The sequence below is a fragment of the Mustela putorius genome, unplaced genomic scaffold (genome assembly GCF_011764305.1).
Source record: "Mustela putorius furo isolate JIRA1106 unplaced genomic scaffold, ASM1176430v1.1 tig00000580_pilon_pilon_pilon, whole genome shotgun sequence".
Taxonomy (NCBI): domain Eukaryota; kingdom Metazoa; phylum Chordata; class Mammalia; order Carnivora; family Mustelidae; genus Mustela; species Mustela putorius.
Genome location: NW_025421423.1, coordinates 12922542 through 12948630, shown reverse-complemented (window position 1 = coordinate 12948630; position 26089 = coordinate 12922542). Strand labels below are relative to the sequence as shown.

Genomic DNA, 26089 nt, shown 5'->3' with positions numbered 1-26089 from the left:
CTATGGGTTTTTTTTTTTTTTTTCCTGAACCACCATTTAAAAAAGCCAAAAATATTTCCCTAAACCAGGCACTTTTTATAGTTAAGGAGTTTTTAACACTGAGGCTTCTGGTTTTTCAGTGTTGCATATTTGGTTCTTAACCTTTCAGAGACGCAAGGCTCGCCTGTTCTTTTTCCTGTTGCGATAACATCCATAATACAGTTGTCTCAAGATGGACCAAGGAAAGACAGTTGACAGTTCTGTCGGTCCCCGGGTCAGAAGGTTCACGTTCTCCTCCTGATGTTGCGCTGGCTGGCTGGCAGCGTGACCTGCCTCATTTCACCCACCTGTAAAATGAGGGACTTGAACGTGCTGATTCCTAGAACATTCCTGTGTTCCTCCTTGGGAACTTGGCTGTTGAGTAGGGCTCCTTACCAAGGCCTGCTCACCGTGGCTATCTAAGGATGCCCACCAGGGAGCGTGTTCTGTTCCCTATCAAATGTTTTTAATCTGCTTGGTCACAGTTGATGGCGGTTTTTTTTAAGTTCAAGGATAAAAATCAATCCTGTATCCCTCAGAAACATTCTAAGGAATAAAAATCACTGATGCCATGAAATAAGATAGGGTAGAATGTTTAACTTTGTTGTCCCACGCTTAAAAGATTTAGCTTTTGTTGCTGCACGTATTTTCTCACTGTAAAAGAATGTTATTGGTGTCGGTGAAGTTGGGCACGGAGTACAGTAGCACACCCCCTTTATGGGCTCCACCAAGGACCAGGGGCAGGGATGAAATGGGACTTAAGAGCCACAGGTAGGTCTGAGCTGCATCCCGACAGAAGTCTTGGATTTCTTGGATTTTGCTCTAGGGTCGTGGAAGAAAATCAGTTGTTCACTGCTTGGATCTGTTTCCCCTTTTTGCATCCCGTAAAGGACATAGACTGGTCCCAACCACTGGCTTGGATTCCCAAAGGCAGGGTTCAGGCCAGACTGTGTTGACAAACTCCAAACCCTAACTCCTTTGCCGTTTGTGAGCTTGAAGTGTTTATTATGGGACTTCTCGAGCACATGAAGTACAGAGAATAGTATGATGCAACTCTCAGGTGCACAGTACCCGTTTAGTAACTGTTTACCTGGAGTATTTTATTCATTTTGTTTTATTTTATTTTTGTTTTTGTTTAAAGATTTTATTTATTTATTTATTTGACAGAGAGAGCGAGGGAGCACAAGCAGGCAGAGCAGCAGAGGGAGAGGGAGAAGCAGGCTCCCTACTGAGCAGGGAACCTGATGCGGGGCTCGATCCCAGGACCCTGGGATCGTGACCTGAACTGCAGGCAATCACTTAACCAACTGAGCCACCCAGATACCCCTTTCTGGTGCAATTTATTGAGTTCTTAATAAGTAGTCGGTGAGCGTAGAGTAATATTCCAACTCTTGATTTTAATATTTCTCCTTAGGAGAATTAGTGGCCTTTCAAGAATAGTATTTTGGTTTGTTTATTCCTTTTCCCCCCCTCCTAGAATGAGTATGTTTATTCTACTTCCTTATCTCCAAGCAGGTGATACCCTAAGCTAGCATTACAGTGTAGGGATTTCCAAAGAAACGTTTTTTAAAGTTACACAAAGATTTATGTACACATACATATGCCACGAACACCTGCTGTATCTGTGTATGTGTATGGTTTTCATTCTGGTTATCTGTTGTTGGATAACAAACTCCTCCACTTAGGCTCAGTGACTTAAAACTACAACCAGGATCCTCTCGGTCAAGGATGTGAGTGGGGCTCAGCTGGGAGATTGTTCTGCTGCTCCTGGCATTGACCAGGGTCACCAGGAGTATTCCTTTGGAAGATGGGCTGGTGTGGAGGGCCAGAGATGACTGTGCTCCCTTGGTGCTTTGGCAGGGAGGTCTGCAGTGGTTGGACCCCGCTGGGACAGTTAATGGCAATACCTGCCTGTGGCCTCTTCAGCCTGGCAGTCTTAGGGCAGTTGGGCTTTTTACATGATGGCTGGCTTTACCCGTAGAGAAGCATCCCAAGAGAATGGGCACCTCACCTTGGAAATGACAAAACATTACTCACACCATATTCTATTTGGCTGAGGCAATGCCAGATTCTTCCAGATGCAAGGGAAAAGAACAAAGATCTTAAAAAAGAGAGAGAGAGAGAGAAAAGATCTTGTTGCCATGTTTGTAAGCACCACAGTTAAAAAATAAAACACACTGGGGCGCCTGGGTGGCTCCGTCAGTTGAGGATCCGACTCTTGGTTTTGGCTCAGAGTCATGAAATGGAGCTCCATGGTCAGCTCAGAGTCTACTTGAGATTCTCCCTCTCCCTCTCTCTCTGCCTCTCCCGCCAGCTCTGTGCGTCTCTCTTTTAAATAAATAAACAAAAATTTTATAACACATGGGCATGCACATGCACACACACACAGACACACACACACACACACAAACTTAACACCTTAGGTACTTGCCACCTGCGAAATTTTGAGTCCCCCGTGTACTTGATTGTCTTCTGATGAAAGAAAAAGGCCCCTGGGGTGGAAAGCCCCTGCCCATTCAGGTCATTCAAAGCAGTCTCCTGTCCACTGTTTCCATTCACTAGAGATTTCAGTGGACTCATTTGGGCAGAGAGCACAGTGACAGATTACATGACTCACCTGGCCTAATAAGGAAGGTGATAAGGAGAGGCCTCCCCAACCTAGAACTTTTAAGAGCAATTTGTCCAGTGAATCTTTGTGTTAGGGAGGCTCTCTGATGCTCTGTTAATGTCCCTGTTGGTAGGAATAGCATATTGCAATTGGCCTGTTAGATATGTCACCCCAAACTGAAGAGTATTCAACACATGCTTTCTCTGATGTTTCTTACTATAGTTTCAAGCATAACATTTGAAGATTTATTTTATTTACTTGAAAGAGAGAGTGTGAGAGAGAAAGAGAGTGAGAGGGAGGGGCAGAAGGAGAGAATCTTTTTTTTTTTCTTTTTTAAGATTTTATTTACTTATTTGACAGACAGAAACCACAAATAGGTAGAGAGCAGAGACAGAGAGGGGGAAGCAAGCTCCCTGCTGAGCAGAGAGCCCAGTGTGGGGCTTAATCCCAGGACCCTGGGATCATGATCTGAGTCGAAAGCAGAGGCTTTACCCACTGAACCACCCAGGTGCCCCAGAGGGAGAGAATCTTTAAGCAGACTCCTTACTGAGTGCAGAGCCCAACAGAAGGCTCAAACCCACGTGATCAGGATCTGGGTCGAAACCAAGAGTTGGACGCCCAACCAACTGAGCCACCTGGGCGTAACATTGGAAGTGTGGGTCGAAACCAGTTTTCAGACAGCCAGCATCAAGTAGTTTTAGGTGTCTTGGACTTCATTCAGCATTGTAAGGAATAAAAGGAAAACCATCCCTTAAACTAACTGTTGAATCTCTTGTGCATGTTTGGAAGGAGCTATAGGGAGACAGAGGTCATTAGATGTTGGCTATTCCACACTGATTGAAAGAAGGTTCATAGGATCATGGCCAGGGGGATCATTTAATTCCAGCAGCAGCCCTCTGAGGGCTGTGGCATTAAGGGAACAAATGAGTGCATTGAATTTCTGTTGCTTGACCCAAAGACGGGATTTATCCACCAGGAACAGTGGCTGAGCAATAGTTAATCAATAATGCACCACACAGTCTGTGTTGTAAATTGATCTCTCCATTACTTGAAGCCAATATGGCGGTATTCTGCAGTGGAATGGTGAGACCTAAAATCTGCCCACGCCGTCCTCGTGCAGCATATTTAAGAGCCCCTTTCCCACCCTGGAAAGGACCCTGGTTCTCAGTGCAGGTGGTCGGTAGGGTCTCTGTTCACTGAGTCATGCACCAAAATAGCAGTCACTTTCTTCCGAGATCGTTCTCACTTCCCTGTTGATTAGAAATTAAGAGCAGTTGTTTTTGTTGCTTCCTCTGATTTCTAGGAGATTGTTAGCCAGGCATGTCAGGAAATTAATATCATTGTGCTCTGTTTTACCAGAATCGAATTTCCAGGAGCTGCCCAGACTGTTGATGTCCCCCTCAGCACAGTGTCTTGGCTTCTGTGTTAGTTTGTGAGCAAATCATCTGCTGTCCCTTCTGCCACAACTTGCCTGCCCTCCAAACAAATTAGTAATTACCTCCCCACCACGAGATCTGTTTGTGTTGGACTGCGTGGCCTTTTAGCCCAGACCATGCTTGAAGTAGGCTCTCGGTATTTGTGTGTTGAATTGGGCTTAAGAAAAAAAAAATTTTTTTTTTTTTTAAGATTTTATTCATTTGAAAGAAGAGAGTGAGTGAGAGAAGCAGAGGGAAAGGGAGAACCTCCCTACTCCTGAGTACGGAGTCTGACATGGGGCTCGATCCCAGGACGCTGACACATGACTTGCGCTGAAGGCAGCCGTGTAACCCACGGACCCACCCAGGTGCCCCTTAAGAAATATTTCCTGTTTGCAGGACACGTTCTGTGTGCTCAGAGCCACAGAGGCACATGAGTTGAATAGAGAAGCAATGGAGTGAGGTAGAAAGAACTCTATCCTAAAAAAAATCAGAAAGGCTGGATCCTGATTTTAGTTCTACCACTTATAGGCAATATGAACTTGGTCATGTAACCTCTCTGAGGCTCAGTTTTCCTCTCTGCAAAAATGGGGTCTTGGAACGCTGGTAAACCTGAAGCCGTCTTCAATTAGAGGTTGGAATTTATAAGCTGGACAGTCTGGCTTTAAATCCTACAGATGGTGGATATGTTACGAGTCCCCAAGTTTTGCTGAGGGCTGAGATGGTATTTCTCACAAGGAAATTCAAGGTAATAAATTTTTTTTGTAATTTCAGGTATTTATTTGGTAAATTCAGATAGTTGGTAATTTCACATATCCTGGAGTAAACAGTTTCTATTTGTTCTTAATGACTTAGTATATTGATGACAATGGGGACAGAGATGCCTGGGCTGTGTGTGTGTGTCTCCGTGTGTCTGTGTAAAATAGCTAGTTCTACTAAGAATATAGAAAATTATCAAATTATAAAGTTGTCTGGATGGGGGGCCCAGAGCTGGTAACTAATTATGAGATTAGCACTTCGGAGAAACAGTTGAAACAGGCCCTGAGGCAGGCGCCTTCTGGGAACTGCTGGCTACAAGCGACCGGAGACCAGACGGACTTCGGAGAGCTGCATAAACTCGGGGCCTTTACGAACCTGGAAAGGAAGGTATTGATTTCCAGGGACCAACATGGGTTTATAGAAATCCCCAAAACTGGGACTAGTCTCTGCTTTTCTTCAAAGGGAATTACTAAACTGTTATCATGGACTCCCTGAACTTTGAGTTTTGTTAAGTATTTGGCAAAAAGCACATCATGTCATTCCTGTGGACAAGTGAGAGAAACGAAGTTTGAAGGAAGGTAATAATAATTCCTTTGTGTGGATAGGGCACAGCAGTTTACTGGACGTGCTCATATGCTTTCTTGTTTTCTTATTTTTTATTTCGTTTTACTTTATTTATTTTTCAATAAGTTCCACACCCGATGTGGGGCTTGAACCCACAACCCTGAGATGAAGAGTTGCACACTCTACCAACCGAGCCAGCCAGGTGCCCCTCTTGCTTTTGCTTATTAATATAATGACTCAGCAAGGTTTATAGGTGGGAGCATCCCATTTTTCAGATGAAGCTGAGACTCATGCGGTTACCTAAGATGACGGTCAAATTACTAGAAAAGTAGTACAACTGGATTCTAACCCAACATGTTTGGCTTCTAAGAGTCTCAGGGCATGACCCCACCAGGGTCACACTGTGTATGTTAATAACTGGGTTGAGGCCACCATCAGATGGCACCTTTGGTACTGTACAGCTCAAGAAGGCATCCCCACTTGCCACCTCCACCCCTCCGCCCTCACTCCCCACCCCTGCCTGCATTACAGTTCCCGCATGTCGTAAAACAGAGATCAGTATCTGATACGTGGGGTAATAGCCCAGGACTCATAATGTCCTTAACAGGCTATGTCATGGGTCAATTTAAATAAGATAACATGTGTCTGAATGGATGTAAAAGCTTGCATTTAGGTTTAGAAATGATCACCACAATTATTTGGGTTATTTTTTAGCCCATATGTAAAAATCCCAAACTTGAGATTGATTTGTGTATGTATAAGGCATAGCCCAGGGTGGTATGGCTTCCAGAACACCAGTGCGTTGGAGCAGACAGGGCGTCTGGAAGGCAAGATGGTAGGTCCAGGGTTCTGCAGACCCCGATCCCAGTTGGTTGTAGAGAACTCCCAGTGGCGATGGGCTGGGAAGATCGGGCTTCCAAAAAGCCAGGGGTTTGGAGACTGTTGTGGGGACTGAGGGTCCCCTTCATCTGTCCTCATCAGCGTGTGTTTGCTGAGCTTCAGAATATCAGATGGTCGAGAAGCGGGGGTGAGCCAGGGAGACATTTCATAATGACCACTGTCGCTTCATCGTGGCTGTGGGGCTTGGCTTGCTGCCAGCGGGGTTGGGACTAGGGACGGACGTAGGAGGTGGGCACCTGGGCAAAGGGATGACACAGGCAACGCCTTTCGGGGGGACCTGCTGCGTATGTTGGGTGGGTGTTGTCGTCGGAGGGTATATTTGACTGGAGCCCAGGGTACATGTGGGGCCTGGGGAGATAAGTGTTGGGCGGGGGAGCCTGCCATCCATCCTCGGATGCACGGATTTTGTGCAGAAGAGGGACTGAGGTGAGGGCTGTGTTGTGTGAACTCCATTCTGGTGAACACGGGGAAGATGGGTTTTAGCAGGGGCGCTCGCTGTGGTGCGGGTACAAGTAGATGTCACTGAGCCGTGATGGGGGAAGGGGAGAGAGAGCCTTTCTGAGGGTGGGTGCAGAGGGCCGTGCCGTCTGGCGGAGGTGGAGCGGATAGACAGAGAGCCTCGTGTGCCTGCAAGGACACGGCTCCTAACTCTTGCACTGCCCGGATATCCTGCTTATCCATGTTAGTTCCCAGCCAGAGCATATCCAGTTACCCGGCCCACAGCGTCTCTCCTCCTTTCTGACCTGGGGGTGCCCGGCGTGGGGTTCAGATGCATTGGCTTCTGTCCTTGTTCAGGACCACAGTTGGCCTGTTACACTGCGCAGGTCAGTCTGCGGTGAGACACTGCTAGTTGCCTCTTATCTAAGAGGGTCAGGATGGTTCCTTTACTGGGGGAGACAGTTAAGACATCAGCTGTCCAGGAGTCCTCCTTACCAGGAGGATGGCCGGGAACCCATAAATACACGGCCCTGGAAGCCCTGACCAGCTGATAGAGAGAGCAGGGTGTCCGTACCGTTCCCTGCTGGCTGGCTGCCCTGCCCGGCCTTCAGCTGGTACCTTTGTACTCTTGATTTGCACAGGGTGTTAATGAACTTGGTGATTTTTTTTTTTTTTAAAGCTCCTTTCTGATCCGAAGTTGTTGCTCAGAGAGACATACTGACTCAGAACCACTGTTGCGGGTCCTTGTGCGAAGTGATGTGTTGAGGCGGGAGGAGGGAAGCCAGAACCCAAGGGCAGAGCTTCTGCCCTGCCCTGTTCGGGGACAGCCTGCCATATGCGTCTTGAGGTAGAAGCGTCGCTGAATTCCAGAAGAGTGATCCGGACTGAGTTAGGGTTTTACGCTCAGTACAGTCAGCTTCAGAAGGCCGGGGGATGAGAGGTCCTGCTACTGTGGCTCAGGGGTCATGCCATTTTGGGTGCCGTTGCTCCCCAAGGATGACTTATTCATTGACGGCTTCCCGTAGCTCTTGAGTCTTCCAGACTCGGTGACCCCAGTGTACCCCAAGCCCCGGAATAGTGGCTGGTATCCCATGAGGACAATATCTGTTGAATGAATGAGTGGATTCATCACAGCTGAGGAGACGTCAAGGCAGGGAGGCAACAAGGAGCGGCCTCCAGTCTTGTCACGTTAATGGGTCTCTCACTGTAACCACTAGACAGCACTTCACGTAGCAGCCACAAAATCGTGTTTAGGTAAATGGCCTTGGAAGTGCAGCACGGTTCCCTAGGCACTTGTTCCTGGAAGACTTAATGTGAAAAGATTTTAACGAGTGCATCCTCATTTAGGCCTGCCACTGGTGAAGTATCCGTCTGCTGTCCGCACTTTAGCATGGTCCATCCAGAAGATGTGCTCTCGGTGCCAGACCCCATGCCCCCCGCCCCCCAACCAGCAGAGCCAGCGCGCCAGCCAGGCAGCAAACATGTCTATGGGGCACCTGCCGTGTGCCGGCCAGGGACGTGCTTTGGGGCATGCTTTGGGGTTGGAGGGAAGGGGAGATGAACACAGTTGGTCCCTGCCCTTAGCCTCAGGTCGGAGTAAGACAGGAACAAAGGTGACTGCGGTGTAGGGTGATAAGTGCCTGTGTAATAGGGACACGCGCTTGCTTATGGGAACACAGGAGGGGCACTTGCCACGCTGGGTAGGGGGAGGGGTGGGTAGTGAAGAGGGGCTGTTTGGGCGAAGCCTGAGATGACAGTCTGTGGGCTTCTGGGGGCTGCCCCAGGGGGCGTGTCCGGGCTGGCAGGACAGGGGAGGTACCTGGACCCTTCTCGGTTTTTGAGTAGACACGCTGTGGGCTGGGAGGAGCGAGAGGTGGCGGTGCGTTCAGGGGGTGTGCCCTGGACCCTCCTGGCTTTGTCTGACCTTTCACTCCCTGGGACCTCTGTTTTGAGGCCCCCTCTCTCCCAGCCTTCATAATCTCACCAGATTCTTTTTAGAGCTGGAAAGGGCCACTGGGAATTCTCTCTTCCAGAGGAGGAGACCGAAGAGCGTAAGGGGCAGGGGGGGGTGAGTGGGGGAAGGTGTTTAGAGGTGAGTCAGTAAACATGGTGCTTCCCGTCCACCAGGCCCTGCTGTGTCTGGCACCTCCGGGTCCAGCTGAGCCAGGATCTGCCGGGACTGCAGCCGGGCTGGTATGGCAGCGGGACCAGTGGACTCTGGAAGGGTCCTTTCCTCGACCTCCCCCTTGAGCTCCTTCTAGATCAGAGCCATTTTAGAAAGATATCAGAAACCTAAGATTTGGAATGACCTAGAGAGAAGCTTGGGCCAGCTGCCCTTGTTTTCCATGTGTGGATCTGTGTGCTTTCAGTTCCTCCTCTGTGCACGTTAGAATGATGTACCTGGATGGTAAGCCCGGAACCAAAATAGGGAGACCCAGGTGGGGGTGGGCGGGATTTGGGGTCAGCTGAGTTCGAGCAACCCTGTCCATTCAGGGCGCTGTGCCTGATTTGTCGCTGAGGGAGACGTCCAGGATGGACATATGGATTTGGGGAAATTGTGAATCGCTTAAGGTCACAGTTAATGCATCTGGGACTAGAGCATAGATCTCTTGCTTCCTGCCAGCCCAGTTCTGTCTGCCACATCCTGCTGCTAAAGCTGGTGCTGACTAGTTCTGTCCCACTAGGAAACCCACTAATGAGGCACTGGTGCCATGGTAATAGGTGTTGTTGGGTAGACCAGTAGTACCGGATAATAAGGGGAGAATACATCTGGAGGAAGAGTGCCAGAGTGGTAGTTTTTTTTTTTTTTAAATGTTATTTGTTGTCTAAGAACTACCAAAAGATCAGTGTTAAAGAACATTTGGGAAGAAAATCATCTGTAGTTTCTCCATCCCAACATAGCTCTTTGAGGTTTCGCAGGCCATTTTTATCAAGCTGTCCTTATAGCATAGGCAGATTTTTACGTAGTTGGAATCACACAGAACTTCTTGTTCCTTTGTGGCCTGTTTACTTAATATCAACATAAGAATTTTCCTGATTCCTGTCTCATCTTTAGATTTATCCTGACAGCCCAGGAGTATTCCCAAGTGTTGAAGGGCCCAGCTCTGTGTCCCTGTGGTTGGAGTTCCGGTTGTTTCTTCTTCCTGCCCCACCCCCACCCTTCCTGCTCCAGTAGATAATGGTACAGAGAACATCCCTGGGCGTGGATCCTTCTGCTCTTGTTGAATTGTTGCCCATAATGAGTGTTTCCAGGAAGGAAGGAGTCCGAAAGTTGTAATCCAGTGCTATAATTTTGAGTTGGGTTGTTTTTTTGTTTTTTTGGGGTTTTTTTGGCTTTTTTTGAGTGCTGTTTTATATAACAGAAATGCAGAAATGCAGACGTACAAATAAAACAAAGGTATAGTTTCACAAGCTACGGGAAGGCGGACACCGTTGTACCAATACCCACGTCAGGAGCTGGGACCCTGTCAGCCAGCGGGAAGTCTGCCGTGGGCTCTTTCCCCAGCACATCCCCTCTGGGCCCCCGAAAGCAACAACTCCCCTGACTCCATTGTAACCACTTCTTGATTCTGTCTTCAAGTCTTAACACCCAAGTGTGTGTCCCTACACATTGCAGTTCCGTTTTGCATTTTTTTTAAAGGTGTCTTTTAAATCTTTTTTAACCTCACGGTGCCCCTCCATCTCTTCTGTTGGTTGAAGAAGCTGCGTGGTTTGTCCCGAGGAGTTTCTAGAATTTCCCACAGGTTGGATCTTGCTGGTTGCAGCCCCATGGAGTTCAGAACATTCCTCTGCATTTCCTGCAGTTGGCTGTTGGATCTAGTGGTTGAATCAGCCCAGGCTTGGTTTGTTGTTGTTGTTGTTTGCCTGCAGAGAGACAAAGGTGAGGAGCAACCATTTTGGGGGAGGGTGTTCTTCATCGGGGGTACGCGATGGAGTTGTCTTCTGTTGTGATGTCAGTAGCCGCTGAGGCTTAGCACCTACCATTCGTTAGAAGTCACAAAACTGTGAAAGTGCAGTTGTTATTCCTTCTTCATTTCGTTGTTGGCGTCCTACTGTAAGAGAAATTCTGCCTCTCTGCTATTTTTAATACCTTTATTGAGGTGGGCATACCATAACTCACCTATCTGAGGTGTATAATTCGGTGGCTTATATATATTCATAGAGTTGTGTGTCTCTGTCCCACACCCAGCATGGGGCTCGGATTCATGACCCCGAGATCAAGAGTCGCATGCTCTGGTGACTTGGCCAGCCAGGCACCTCTGTTTTTGTTGGGATTTTTTGTTGCTTGTGCTTTTGATGTTGTATCTAAGAAGTCATTGCTTAATCCAAGGTCATGAAGATGTGTGCCTCTGTTTTGAGAATTTTATATTTTTAGCTCTTGCGTTTAGGTCTTTGATCCGTTTGGATTTGATGTTTGAATGTCCCATCAATTGCTCTTTGATGACCCAGTGCTGCAGCTAACGGCCAGATCAGGGCCTCATCTCTTCCCTCTGTTTACAAGTTTTTATAATAAGATGTTGGTTCGCTATTCATCCTGTGAAGTTGTTTTTTGGTGTTTTGTTTCGTTTTCATAATGAGTGATTAGATTTAATGATGAGTCTTTATTATAATAAAAATAATTAAATTTCCTTAAAAGATTTTATTTGAGTCAGCGAGAAAGTGAGACAGAGAGAGAGACAGTGAGAGAGAGAACAAGCAGAAGCAGAGGGAGAAACAGACTCTCCCGCTGAGCAGGGAGCCCGATTCAGGACCTCGAACCCAGGACTCTGGGATTGTGACCTGAGCTGAAGGTGGATGCTTAACTGACTGAGCCACCCGGGTGCCCCCCAAAATAATTAAATTTTTTAAAAAGTATGTATACTGGGACGTATACATGTATGCAGTGTAGAGACAAAAGTGGTTTGGGGGTTTGTTTCTTTTTAAAACGTTTTGTTCTTATCCAGCAGTCACATCCCCAATTTTCATCTACCCGATTGTCTTCCAGAAACATGCCAAAGGCCAGGATCTGTTCGATCAGATCGTGTACCACTTGGACCTCGTGGAAACAGATTACTTCGGCCTCCAGTTCCTCGACTCTTCCCAGGTTACTGTAAGTACTCTTTTGATCCATTTCAGAACAGGTTGACTTTCCATGCTAATTGCAGATCCAAAGTTGCTGGAGACTGGTAGAGGGAAACATAGGAGTTAAACCATGACCTTGCTGCCGTAGCGAGCATTGGGGTGGCGGTGATGGCACCCCATGCCACTCCTCCACGTGCTGCCTTGGGATGGCCAATAACCAGGAGAGGAAGAGAGAAAGAAGCATTCCTGTTGTGCAGGGAATGCATTCGGGAAACATTTCCAAGCATAGGGATGCGACTTGGGCAAATCTCTGGAGTTGGTAGAAAGTGGATGACATACCTAGGAATTCTATTAGTGATGTTTTATTTTTAACCAGCACAGAGATGGCAGCGTCATCTGTGGCCTCTTGCCGGGTGGAGGGCGCAGGTGCCGGGCGCGGGTGCCGTGGACACACTGAATGTGATCCCAGCTGGGCGTAGTGGGTGCAGACGCCCGCTCGGGGCAGGTCTTGGCACTGCCTGAGAACGAGCTTGCAGGCTCCAGGAGGTTGTGTTAGGTCAGAAGGACTTCCCTTGCTTTGCCTGAGACAGAACCGTCCACGGCGGGGGTGCCAGAGGGAGTGAACCTGATGGGGCTCAGCTCTGCTCTTTTCAAAAGCATGAATGACTTCAGAGTCTCCTGCCCCCATGAAATCTAACATTGGGTTTCAAAGGCAATTTATTTCACAATCAAAACGTGTTTTTTGAGGTGGGTGGGGGGATGGGTAAAATAAAAGGGATTAAGACTGTATGTATCTTGGTTAGCACTGAGAAACGTATGGAATTGTTGAATCGTTATACTGTCTGCCCGAAAGTATTACCACCCTGTATGTTAATTGAGTAAAAAAAAAAAAATATTATGAGGAGTATTTGAGAGGCAGGGCAGGAGGTTGTCGGGGGGGTAGGGAGGGAAAAAATGAAACAAGGTGGGATCGGAAGGGAGACAAACCACAAGAGATTCTTAATCTCAGGAAACAAACTGGGGGTTGCTGGAGGGGAGCGGGGGGAGGGATGGGGTGGCTGCGTGATGGACATTGGGGAGGGTATGTGCTACGGTGAGTGCTGTGAAGTGTGCGAGACTGATGAATCACAGACCTGTACCCCTGAAGCAAATAATACATTATACGTTAATAAGAAAATTTACTGAGTATCAGTTATGCACTGAGCCCTATTTTAAGTACCGTAGATAAAGCAGTGAGCATGTATATGACAGATGGTGGTAAGTGTTCAGAAAAATAAAGCAGAGTAAGGGGAGAGACAGACTGAGTAAGGGGTGGTGCTGTTTTAGACTGTAGGAAAGGGTGGGTTCCCTGATAGGAGATGTCTGAGCATCTGTGGCTAAGCCTTTCTCCCTAAAGACACTTCCTCAGATACTCCCTGGTGGGTCATATGGGACAGTTAAGGCTGAGATTCTCAAAATTGCTGCCTAGAAGTTGGGTCCACCTGAGAATGTCTGTGTGATGCGGAGTCCCAAGACGATGCCACGGAGGCCAGACTTTGTTCATCCTCCGGGCTGCATACCTTCTGGGCAGACGCCCGCTCTCTTCCCACCAGACACCTCTCAGGACTTCTTGTCTGCTGACAGCCCATCCCCTTACCTCCGTGACTGTTGCCTCAAGCATTCCAGCTGCCACCTTGAGTTAGTGGTCCGGATTCCTTCTCCATGTCCCAACTGGAGATTCATCCCCGCCCAGTGGGACCCTGCTCAGGGGCACACCAGCCTTCCTCTTTCTGCCTCCTGCCCAGTTCTGCTATCTTCCAGGTTGGGCCATGCGTGCCCTGCCTTCTGACCTCCCAGGTGGTCTCAGCCTTTCTTTTTCACTGGGCAACCTGGGAATTCAAGTTGCCCATCCTTCTAAATACCCTGGACAGTGTTTCCTCGCACTGAAACTTCACTTGGGCAAACCTCGCCCACATTCACTTGGGTCCATCACCACCCGATCGCTCCAAGAGTTGGCATTCTATCCCATTCCATGGTAACTTCCTTGGTTCCATCTTTCCAGTTCCTCTGCACCTGGCCTTGGACCTTAACGATCACCTCCTGCCTCGTTCTCCTCTCTTGGCCTGGTGGAGCCTCAGCCGTCTCGCCTCCTATGTCCTCACTTGCCTTTTGATGCTTCTGCCCCCGTCACTGTCCCGTTAGCCTCCTCTCCACACACAGGCCCATCTGTCTCCTCTGCTACCTCTCCCAGGCTGGCAGGCGTTGCTGGAGAGTCACGGGCTGTGCCTTCTGGCACCAGCACAGGTCACAGATCACAGATGCAGCAAAGTCAAAGCCTCTGAGCTACTCCTGGAGCCTTGTTAGCCCCTCTTGGACTCGGTTTCCCTGGTTCCCCTTCGGAATCCTGAGCACAGCCCTGCAGTCCAGTTCTTCCTGCAGCGACTCTGTTCGTGCACTTGGGCTCGCTTCTTGCTGAGAAGACTGAAGTCATTTAGGTAAAACCCTCTGCGTTTTCTTACCCTGCACCTCAGAGTTTCTCTTTCTCTCTGCCTCTCCTTTTTACTGTTTGGTTTTACGGAAACGTGCGTGTTCCTCTAGTCGTTACCCCCTAGACCGGCATCGCAGTTCCATTTCCAGTTGCTTCCCGAGTGCCACACTTCGAGTGCTTCTCAATGTCTCCGGTGCCTCCAGCTCTCCCATCGTCTGACACCCGTCAGCTCTCCACTTCCCGGAAACGCTTCTGTGTTCTGCCTTCTGTGTGTCTTCATGCATGTGGTATTTTGGGCTTCAGAAGATTGGACTGTGAGTCTGACCTAGACCTTGTTCCTGGCTCTGCTGTGACTCAACTGGGGGCTTTCGATGAGCCACATTTTCTCCCTTGTCCTCAGTTTTTTTTCATCCGTAAATGGGGTTCCCAGACCTGTTCCTGAGAGCTCCTCCAGTTCTCGTGTTCTAAAGGGGTGGCAGGTGTGTCTGCCCAACATGGCGTCTCGTGTCCTCGTTTCTGCCATTAGAGCCATGTTCCTGCTGTCCTGGTGCCGTGTCCTCCTCTCTAGGTGGCCCCTCTTCAGCCACTCGGATTCCCAGAAAGCCAAGGATGGGACTCTGTTACGAAAGATCGAGCCCTGTGCCTCTGCTCACTGGGCTGCCAGGCGTTCCCGTCGGCCAGCGCCCTGGCTCAGGCTCGGCAGGATCCAGGCGTCCTTCCAAGGCCAGATACCTGCAGACGCTCAGACTCTACAGGCTCTCATGTCTTTCCAGCTTCCAGCTCTGAGCGCGACGTGCTTTTCTTCCCCCACAAAGCAAGCGCAGGGTCCTCATCTCCCTGACTTTGAGGGTCCAAGGATGTGCAGTAGATCCCTTCTCATTAGTCTGACTTCTAGGCTGGGCTCCTGACTGGCTGGGTTCTGGTGAGGCCTGCACTCCTCTGTATCCCTGCGCTCGTGGGTTCCCCTCCTCGCGTGCCCTTTCTCACCCCGTGTAACCTTCTGGCTGTCCTTCAAGACCGTCTCAAACGACAGCTCTTCCTTTGCGCAGCATGTCCGGACGTCCCGGGCTTCTCCTGCTCTCTGGAAACCTTTGAGCTGTTTTGCCTTCTGTAGCAGTTGGCTCCTCTGGCCTGGGGCTCGTTATCTGTGTATATAAACAAACCTTTCTGCTTCAGTCCTGACACTTAAGACTGTTTCTCCCTCGTGACTCTTGTTGACCAGGCATACCACCCATAGCCTCAGTCTTCAGCCCCAGAAGGGACCTTCACAGCCATTTGTCGATTGTTTCTGTCTTCTTGATGGTGAAATGAAAGCCTCAGGCTCCGGCAGGGCCCTCGGTTGAGTAGCACAGCTCAGACTCAAACCCAGGTTTTACGATCTCATGGCTAAGTGCTCTTCTCAGTACATTAGACTTGCGAGCCTGTTTTCCTAACCGTCAAGTAGAGGCAGTAATGAGTGTGTCGTAGGGGCAGGGACGTTGAGGGGCTCATGAGTTAGGAGGAAGGCTTTTGAAGTCTAACATAGCTGTGGGTCTCCGTTCTAACGAGGCAAGCTGAAGGAGGACCGGAAGTCACCACCGGAGGTGACGCACTTAGGCTAGCTAGGACCTGCAAGGCCACCTTGCCTATGGGAGAAACATTAGCGATTTAGGTGATCCCTCTGGGACTGTTCCGAAGTCATTTATTTTGCGGGCGCCTGGGACATATGAAGCAATTGATGGCCGGTGTAATAGATGGGGGCCAGGCAGGGAACAGTCTGCTTGGCCATTTAGCTTATGGCCTTGAGGGGCTCCCATGAGAAATGGCATCCCCACCCCACCCCTGCATGCAGATCCCAGAGGGCTGGCAGTGGCGGGATTTGGCACAGCTCACTGCATACCCAGCGTCTGTCCCCAGCTCCCTGCAAAGAGCCAAGCCTGGTTACCAGAGTGTGCTGCCCAGCCCTGAAGCAAGGTCAAAGTCTGTTGGCATTGCCTATTTTTAGCAGTTGAGGCTGGGGCCTCCTGTTTTCCTTTTCCGTATCAAGGCAGGCAGCAGCCCATTCTGTAGATCTCACCTTTGCACAGCTCAAAGCAGGGGTAAGGGCTCTATTTTTATAGAGGAGAGCTTTCTTCTACGGGAGGAGGCTCTGGCCTCCACCCACCCAGCTTTCTTACAGACTGATCAGATAGCTGCTGTTTCCTGAGTTCCCACTCTGGTGAGCTCTGAGCCAGGCATCAACCTAAAGGCATTGCAAATAATTCTTTAAACTTCATCATCTGGAAAACTAGCTATAGAGCAGACCCATTTTATAGACGATGAAGCTGAGGCTCACTAGGAACCTTGTAAAGGTCAAAGTGAGGGACAGAGGCAGGATGCAAAACCTGGTTTCATTCCAAAGGCCAGCCCTTTCCAGTGGGCTCTACTGGTTCCATTATACATGGTAGCATCTCAGCCACACACATCCATGTGCGTGCGCCCGCACGAAGGAAACGGTTAGGCAGTGGCCATTCAGCAGACTTTGCCTTGGAGCTTCTTCGCTGTCTGTCTTTGTGGCACAGAAGTAATCAGGACCCTGTTCAGGCCTGCCGCATTCTGGTGGGGGAGATGCACTACCCACCAGTGGAATACAGGGGTGTGTGTTTTCACTCTGGGAGCCCGGAGGAAGACCGCCTGAATATCCGTGATGAGCTGAGCGAGACATCAGAGGGAAGAGGGGTACAGGGATTTGTGGCACTGGTAATAATAGCCCCACCAAGCAGGAGCCTCCTTCGGGTCATGCAGGTAGAGCACTCTAGATGGCCAGTGTGGCCATTGTAAGCCCCTCCCAACGCGAAAAAGGGACATTTTATTGGTGGCATGCTTTGCAGCAAGGGACCCAGAACAGGTGATTTGGACCTTTGTCTCTAGACTCGTGGGATGTTTTCCTCTGGTTTTTGCAGCCTAGAATTGGGCGGATGGGTAATAAGAGGCCCAGGGCTGCGAGGTGAGGTTGACACAGATTTGGTGGCTGCCGAGAGGGTCAGCGTTGAAGGGATGTTTGCAGCTTTGCTCTAACGATCGCTTGGAGGGCCGTCACACGTGCCCCTTATGCGGACACTGCTGAGCCTTCCAGCTGTCTCAGGTGCGCCTGGAAGGAGGTGTTGTCGGGATGCTATTGCTGTGAGGGACAGGCAAGCCTTCCGCTTCGGTGGCTCGTCACAGTTTCCATGGCCACTGAGCCAATTCTTCAGACCTCGTGTTCGAGCACAGCTCAGTGCCCAGGTGAGGAAACAGTCCCACGGGGCCTGCCCATGGCCACACACTGAGTGGGCGGCAGAGCTGGGACTCGAACTCTCATCTTCTGCCTCCTTCTATTTTAGTCCAGAGGAGTGGGAAACAGCTCAAGAAATGCCACCGGCCTCCCGGCAGCCTGAGTCTGAAGGCTGGCAGAGCGAGGGTTTTCCTGCCCACGTGCAAATATTGATGCTAGCTGGAAAGCTATTGATAGAGGGGTCTCTAAAGTTGATTTAGATGAGTCCCTAAGGAAATCTCGCATAGCTGGTAGATGTGAGGTTATGGGGCTTCCTGTGGATGAGAAGGAGCGATCCCTCCGTGGGTGGGGAAGGCACTCTCTCCAGATCTCTGTGTGTTCACCAGACCGGAAGCTCACCACATCGCCTTTTAAGTTTTTGCGGAGGCTTTGCTACAAGGGCGGGATTGATTAACTCATTGGCATTGGTGAGTGATTCAATCTCCCGGCCCCCACTCTTCCTCCTCCCGGTCCCCAGGGGTCAGAAGTAAGCTTAGTCACAGGTTAGTTCCCCTGGCTACGAGCCCCTATCCTCAGGTGCTTTCTGAAAGTCGCCTCAATTGACATAAACTCAGGTGGGGTTGAAAGGGCTTTGTTACGACTGTCAGGACACCTTTATTGCTCTTACAGTGTAGAAAATTCCAAGGGTTTTAAGAGCTCTGTGCCAGAAACCAAGACCAAATATATATTTCTTATTATAAATCCCATCACACACAGTAAGCGCCAAAAGTGTCCTTTCCCTTCTTTCTCTTTTCATCCCTTGGATGTGATTATCTCTCCACATTCCTTCCAGCTCCGATTTAAACGCGAACTAGACACCCTCTGTAAGCGAAGAAACTCTACAGGTCCTGGGCAGCCAGCGATGAGCCGCGGCACTCACACGTGATGGCGAGGCCTCAGGGGGTGTTCAGGCGGGTTTTAGACCTTTTCGGCCCCCAGATTTCGGACAGCTCAGTTCTACAACCAGCCTTCTCCACATCATGGTTCTAGAATTGATGTACTGTCAGGACAGATGGGCTTTGCCATCTTGATTTACGGAAAGGGTTTTGCCAGATTGACTTGGATGAGATGTTCAGATCAGAAACCACCTTTCTAACACCTGTTAGAGGGTTTGAGTTAAATGTCATGCCCTATGAACTTAGAAATGCCCTCTTCTATCCCCAGTGACTGGTTTCATGGTCTCTTAAGAGGGCTGGAGCCATTCGCCTTGGCCTTTGCCGACAGGCGGTGTGGCTATCTTTAGCTGAACATCTGAGACTGGTCCCACTGCGGCTCAATGCAGGCCTCTGTGCAAGGACAGTGCAAGGATATGATTTACCAAAGGCCACGATGGGCCGTAGTGCCCGGGTGTTCATCATGAGGTGGTCTTCTGGGATAGAACACAAGTAATCAGAGTCTGGTCACCTCCTTGTAGCTAAGTAGAAATTCAGGTCATTTTGAACTGGTTGGATACAAGATAGGTTTTATCATCTCTTATTCTAGGATTATGGCTGGATTTCTTATTGCTTCTGATGCAGGCAAGCAAACCTGATCTGAATCCTCCCGATAGGGCCAAGGAGCTTTTAAAATGAAACTGTTTCTGATGACTTTCCCAATTTAGTGGGCCAAAGACTTCTCACAGGTCTCCATTCTGGTATGTCCTGCTTCGGGCAGGGCCCCGTGGCTGGGCAGGAAGGATGGAGGCCAGCCGCCCCACACGGATCAGGGAGCTCCTTACCCACCATGGCCAGAGGAAGAAGTAGGCTGCTGTCCAGGAGGAGCACTAGCCGTGAACTGTCAGTTAACACCAACCACAGACATCTGGCCAACAAACCCCGAAATTGCTTGAGATTTCACAAAGCATAGACCACGATTTTCAGAAGAGGTTGTGGATGTGTCAAGATCCCCAAGATCGGTAGGCTATGTTCCTGGGTCAGAGGAGGATGTGGGAAGACTTCAGCACTAAATATTTAATGGGCACATGGGAGCCTTTAAAAAATAGTAATGCTCTGAGACTCTGTTTAATGGATCTTGGGTGGGACTTGGGTAGTCGGGACTGCAATGCACAACCAGGGTTGAAATCCATCGCCACGGGAACAACACAGGTCCGACTTGGATCGAGATCATAGTTTGACCGCAGAGGGAGGGAACAGGGGGCTAAACGGGTTCTATTCCAGATAGAAGGGGACTCAAAGGGAAGAAATGGGACAAACCCCTTGAAGCTCTGAGCCTCTGGGTCTAAGATTAGAAGGCTGGTTGTGGGGAGAACTTCCTTTGCATGGTAATAGTACATTCATTTCAAAGTGAGGGGAAGGAGTTTAGTCATCGCCATTGGTGTGACACTTTGGCAGGAAAGTAAATAGACGTTTATCAGGTCTGGATTTGTCCTCCTCCCAGAGGCTAAGGTCCGAGGTTTTCTGCTTGGTTGAGGACAGCAGTGACACGGCATTCTGACGGGGCAAACTGATCTTCAAAACCTGCCTGCTAAGCAAACCATGGAATGAACAATGAGAGTGACAGTCTGGCTCACGCCTTGAAGATCGTATTCTCATAAAAAGTAAAAAATTGTGCAGAAAAGAAAAAAAGTAAACCGCACCCACAGCCCCACATCCACGTCTATAAATCCTTCTGGACATATCTTGATAGAAAATAATAATTTTATATCAACGGGATCCTGGGTTTTTTTTTTTCCTTTTCATCAGGTGTTGAGCTGTGGGTCTCTTGCCACGTGGATAAAGAGGCCCACATCCGTTTGAAAGACTGAATAGTGTTTCACCACAAGGACGAGCCATTTTTTTTGGATCCTTTGTCGATAGACATTTAGGTCATTTCCAACTCATGGCTATTAACAGGAGAGCAAGCAGCCTGCGCTTGCCGCGTCCTGCCGCGCGGATCTTCCCTCATCACATGGTTGCTGAGCCGGAGGGTGGAGATGGCAGAAGCCCACGCCCTCCCCTCGCACTGCTCACAGCTGATTGTGTTCTAAGTCATCTGTTATTTGCTCTAGTGTTTCCTCGTTCCCCTCCTCCCACACAGTCTTAATGAGCTCCATGGTGAGGGGTAGAGTACGCCGCACTCCCTCAGTCCCATCCTTCCTCGTGGTTAGAATGTGCGGAGCTGAGATTGTTCCTGACACCGGTCTACAGCCCCTAACCTGCCTCTGGTTCCCAGCAGCCGGGGAGAGACCCCCCGCCTCTGGCTGGGTCATTCCAGATTACCCTCACGGGCACGTTTCAGTGCGTGGCCAATTCCTCTTTGCCTCCTTTACCAAAAAAAAAAAAAAAAAAAAAAATTAATCTTGTATTTATTTCTCAAGAATCTAATAGGGGCCTGTGCCTGGCAGGAGACAGGAGAAGAAGGATTAAAAGCGCACCGTCCCTGCCCTCCAGGGCTTGGGATCGCTTGGAGGGGCTTCCAGAGTAAGGGTCCTAACTAAGTACTGTTTTCCCTGGGAGTTAAGCTGCTGAGGCTCCTCAGGACAGTGTAGTATCAACCACTTAGACATGATAGAGGAATTTGCATACGAGGGAAATGGTTTTAGGACTTGCAGGGGTGGCTGGGACGCAAGTGTTCTTTCTGGTGAAAATGACGGGAAGTTGAAATGTCCTCGTTGACCAGAGCAAAATTATCTCCAGCAAATAAATCTCCGCCTGTCTTCCCAGCTTCCTTGGGGGTCCTTTTCCAGGCAAAAGAATAAAGGGGTCATGAATTTGGGTTTTCTAATTTTAACATTTGCACTGACAGAGCTTCAAGACCCGTGTGTGGTCAGAGGCTCCCGGCAGTGTGGCTGGTAGTCTTTCCTAGGCTGATGGTGACTTGGGAGAAAATGGAGTATATCTTGAGAAATTTAGAAGGAAAAGCCGGTCGACACTCCACTGACCAGAAAGGGCCTCCACGGATCAATTAGTTAAAAGTTCTTTTAGGCGCCTCTTTGAAAAGTTAGCGCTCGCTTGAAAAAATGTATTGTACCTAAGCATGGATTTTTTTTTTCTTTTCTTTTAATACCATCCCACACAGCTTGCTGATCCCCAGGCTGAGAACCCTGATCTGGTCTGATCCCTGGTTTCATGGGTAGAATGACTGAAGTTGGTAGAGGAGGGTAAATGCGGGCTGTGTTGTCCAGCTGATGAACTGTTCCTAAAGAAACCTTTTCTCTCTTTCAGCACTGGCTGGATCATTCCAAACCCATAAAAAAGCAGATGAAAAGTAAGTAAGCAGAATTTAGAGTAAAACTTCTTTGCCAATGTTTTGAGGTATTGTGTTTTCCTCAGGACTTGGGAACGTTTTAAAATAGATTCTGTTTTAAGTGGACGATTTCTCATTTCTTAAGGCTGGCCAAATGTTAGAGTTTAAAATTTGGATAAGGGTTTTTGGTAGATATTAAAAAACAGACTACACTCTCCTTTGAAATCGGGCACCCTTGCCAATGAGAACTGATTAATATGCTCTTCAGAAGCATGACTTTATGCCTATTACATTCATTCGCTAACGAGTGATAAAAGTGGACTCAGAGGATGGGAATGCTGGCATTCCGACAGTCCGGACCAGCTCTCCGATTTAACAGGTGTGGCAAGCCCTTGTCTTCAGGGTTGTGTATGCGTGGGTCATTTTAAAACATGTAGTACTTTCCGGTGTCCTCACTGTATTTTTAGGTTACACAACCCTTGATGTGTATGTGTCCCTTTCCTTTAGCCCACTTCGTACTTTGTAAGAAGCTAGTATCCGTTTGGAATATCTTGGCAATTGGGGGAAAGTAAAATGTCAGCACTTAGAAATTCATCTAGACGGTTAGGGTTTTATTCCAGAAGGAGTTACTAGCTGCGCCGTCCTTGTCAACGCGAAAGCACATTTTAGTTTTCCAGACTAGAGGATTGAAAAGAACTCACTAGCATTCCGTGCCCTATTGCGTCCTCCCCGGTGTAAGTGTGAGTGTATGACTAGATTTAACGTGTTTTTCCTTTTGTCCATTCTCTGATCTTCAAAACTGGGGGACAACATCTTCAACCTTCCATCTCCGTGTGTTCAGTTGGACCTTCTTATGCTTTGCACTTTCGAGTTAAATATTACTCTTCGGAACCAAACAACCTTCGTGAAGAGTTTACAAGGTAGGACAACATGTAGGACAAGGTTTCCCTCTTTCCCGTAGCGCTTGCCTTGCAACTTACGGGCTCCCTATGTTGTGGATCTGCCTCCTCTTCTGTCTGCTGGCTTTCAGTTCTGAGTAAGAGTTGTTTGTACTCTTCCTGTGCTTGTCTCTGTCATCTGTGGAAAATCTGCCCTTTGCTTAATTTGAACTTTTTCTTAACAAATCAGAATTTAAAGATTTTATTTTCTTACCATGTTTCTGTTTTGTTGGGCTGTGCGTAAACTGGTGAGTCGTTCAAGGGCACTTTTTTTTCGTCTAGGTACAAAAAGGCTTCCCTTTTGGTAGCCTTACCAAGGGAAAACCAGGTGTTGGAAGAGCATTTCTTAGTCCCAGATTGCCATCTTATTTTTTTAAGGGGCTGCACAGTGTTCCCTCGATTGCTCCAATATCAAAGTTGTTGGAACCCCTTCATGTTATCTTTCAGCCCCGCTGGATTTCTTTTGAGCTGTGCCCGCCTATGCCTGTCTCTTAGACTTCAGAAACAGTGTTGAAGCAAAAGAGACTTTAAAAACATTTTAAGTACAGAATTTCCCTCCACTTACCCTTCTGGCAGCGAGACTCTCTACCCAGCCTTCCGCTGCTTTAGATATCCCTCTTTGTCATTTGTGTGATTGACGTAGCGGTGACATGTCAGCTCATGGTGGTGGCCATTAGCCTGAAGATGACCCCCCCCCAAGGAATACTTTTAAAGACTGCTTGTCCTCATTCTCCACCCTGGAGAGGCCTACTGGCCTTCCGTAGCTAGGTTTTCCTGTAGAAATTGGAAGTTCTGGCCATGTCAGCCCTGTGTTCTCTTTGATGTAAGTACTCAGCTCAGTGGTGGCAAAGCAGCTGTCGGAAGCAGGAACATTCTGGAATGTACTAGAACCTTCAGCTCCCCCATCCTTTGATTTCTGGGTCACCCACATGCTCCTAGATCCATTCCAACAGAGAGTGACCGTCTGCATTGTTTTCCAAGTTCAAACAAATTATTCTCGAGTTCCTCTTCAGAGTCCTTTACGAAACATGCTGCTTCTAGCCATCATCAAAGCCGGTGATTCTTAACCAGGGTTGTGTGAATCAGAAACACCTAGGATGCTTTTGAACAAATCAGATTCCTGGGGACCACTCTTGCATGTAAGACTGATTCCATAGGTATGGGGCGGAGCGTGGGTAGCTTTGGCTTTTACAAAGCACTATAAGTGGTTCTGATGCCCACATCCTGCTGGTTTAAAAAAAAAACCACTTAGTTAAGCCAAGACACTTAATTTTTTTTTTTTTTTTACTTAGGTGAACTCCACTTGTGTTATTTGCTGCTTTCCTCTCCGCATTTCTCATTACCCCATAACCCCCTGCAGCCCAGATCCGGGATTTTTGGGGTGTGTGTGTGTGTGTGTGGGTGTGTGTGTACACGAGATTATTTTTGAAAGACAGAGTCTGCAGTTAACCTGCATCAGGAAAAAAGCCTCAAGCAGTTGCTAACTACTGGCAGCTGTAAACTTTCTGATACAAGGAGCTGCACCCTTTCCAGAATGTGCTGGTGGGACTGGCTGAGGGCCACGGCCGGCAACTCCGCCCTGTCTGTCTGATTGGACACGCCGCATGCCTGTGTGTGAGCTCTCCTCTTCTCGAGCACCGCCGGGGCTGCCCAGGCCGTCACTGGACTGTGCTGTGTTCCATGTTCCATCCTCTGAGTATCTTGCAAATCCTATACATGCGCTCACCTGCCTAGCTAGGTTCTGGGAGGCCTTACCTGGAGACTCAAGAGGAGATGCTTCCACCAAAAGTTCTCATTTGATTTGGACTCCTTTTTACAATGCGGAATTGTGGGCTGTGCCGGGGGTGGTATCTGTGATGGGCAGTTGGGGATTGGAAACGGCTGGGAAAGAGGGACCCTCTGTTGACTTTTGTGTATGTTTATCAGGTACCTGTTTGTTTTACAACTCAGGCATGACATTCTTTCAGGAAAGTAAGTATGTTTTTGTTCTCCCTCTTCATGCAGGATAGATCGTAGTATATTTCTAAATCACTGTTGATGTTGTTGTTGTTTTAACTCTTCTACCCTTGTTCCCTTTTCAAAATTCAAAAAAAGTACACCAGGCATTGTAAAGTGAGTCTAATACTTGTATCACTGTCATTGTCATCTTGTTTTAAATGATTACTCTATGGCTTGAAGCATTTCCAAGAGCATTTACTATCTTAAGTGATGTGCATTTGGGAATAATTCTCTCCCTGATCACATCCCTGTCCCATTCATAATGGCTTTGGTCGTATTTGCAAGCAAGATACGTTATTAGTATGTATACACTTACAAGCGTTTGGGCAGTCAGAAGTCTCATTCATCACCATCTGCATTTAAGCAACGAAGCGGGTTATGTTCTGACTCTGATGGGAGGTCTCGACATCTCGCCTCATTTCCTGTTCCCCTCTTAAAAATGGTTTTTCAATACCAGGCCTCTGGCGACAATGATTGGTGAGCGCAAGGGGGTTTGGTACCCATGTGGTTGGTCTCGCCTGCAGCATTCATTTTAAGGATGGGAAATTCCAATGTCCTAGCCCTTACAGTTGTGTCCCTTCTCTACATACATACTGACCATATTCTATTCCACGGAAAATGAAGGCCGTACTGAATCTCTAAAAGGGATCCCTGATGCTCAAAAGAGCCTGTCTTGATTTTGAATACACTCAGAAGGAAATTGGAAAAGTGATGTCCGAATTTGCAGGCTCTGCATCGAACATACGCTATAGAAACCTTGATGGCGATATATACCATGGAACAAGTAGATTGTACAGTGTATACATTTGCCTTTTTCAGTCATGCACTACAAATCTTTGGTGTGTGTATTACGAGTGTGTGTGTATTTCTATCTCTCTCCCTCTCTGCATACTGTGCTCCTCCTAAGAAAGGCCTCTTATCTTTAGTAATTGTCTTCCACTTGGAAAAATATTAATGGCGACATCTTGCATTTTTATGGTACTTTGTAGTTTCCGTGTACTTTGGCCTGATTTACCTGATTTACACAGTGGTGCCTTGGTCCCTAGCACTGCCTCCTTCCAGTTGGGTGGCCTTGAGCAAGACACGTGAACACTCAGTTCCTCATCTCTAAAGTGGGGGGTGGGGGAGCCCTGGGAGCACCCGTCTTTGGGGCTTATAAACTCTGTGCATTGACCGCATTTGGCCATACATGTGAAAGGCTTTGAGAACTATGAAGTGCTGTACCAATGGATGTCATTATTATTTTTCTGACTCAGTTTGTAATTTGAAGTGTGAATGAGATCAGTGATTGGAGGTGTAGTAATTCCCCTCCGTGGGTCTGCCTCCCTTCTACTTACGAGAACGCTTGAGTGTGCCCAGCTGTCCTGGCAATGTTAGATAGTGTGTCTGTCTGCTTATTTTTAACATTATGACCTGGTTTCAAGAAAGACGTAAGACAGCTTGAAAAGGCGCATGTACTAGATCAAGTAAGTTTCAGAATCACAAGGC

The 26089-nt window shown here is 48.3% G+C and overlaps 1 protein-coding gene across 7 annotated transcripts in view; it reads left to right on the top strand.

The window, feature by feature from the left end:
* Positions 1 to 26089, top strand: part of EPB41L4B (erythrocyte membrane protein band 4.1 like 4B) — a 123972-nt gene that overhangs the window by 24539 nt on the left and 73344 nt on the right. For all 7 annotated transcript variants that reach the window (XM_045081672.1, XM_013053696.2, XM_045081671.1 and 4 more), the window contains exons 2-5: positions 11687 to 11791; positions 21644 to 21686; positions 22507 to 22585; positions 24530 to 24574. In XM_045081672.1, the coding sequence (XP_044937607.1) occupies positions 11687 to 11791; positions 21644 to 21686; positions 22507 to 22585; positions 24530 to 24574 (272 nt within the window). The remainder of the gene's footprint in view (positions 1 to 11686; positions 11792 to 21643; positions 21687 to 22506; positions 22586 to 24529; positions 24575 to 26089) is intronic.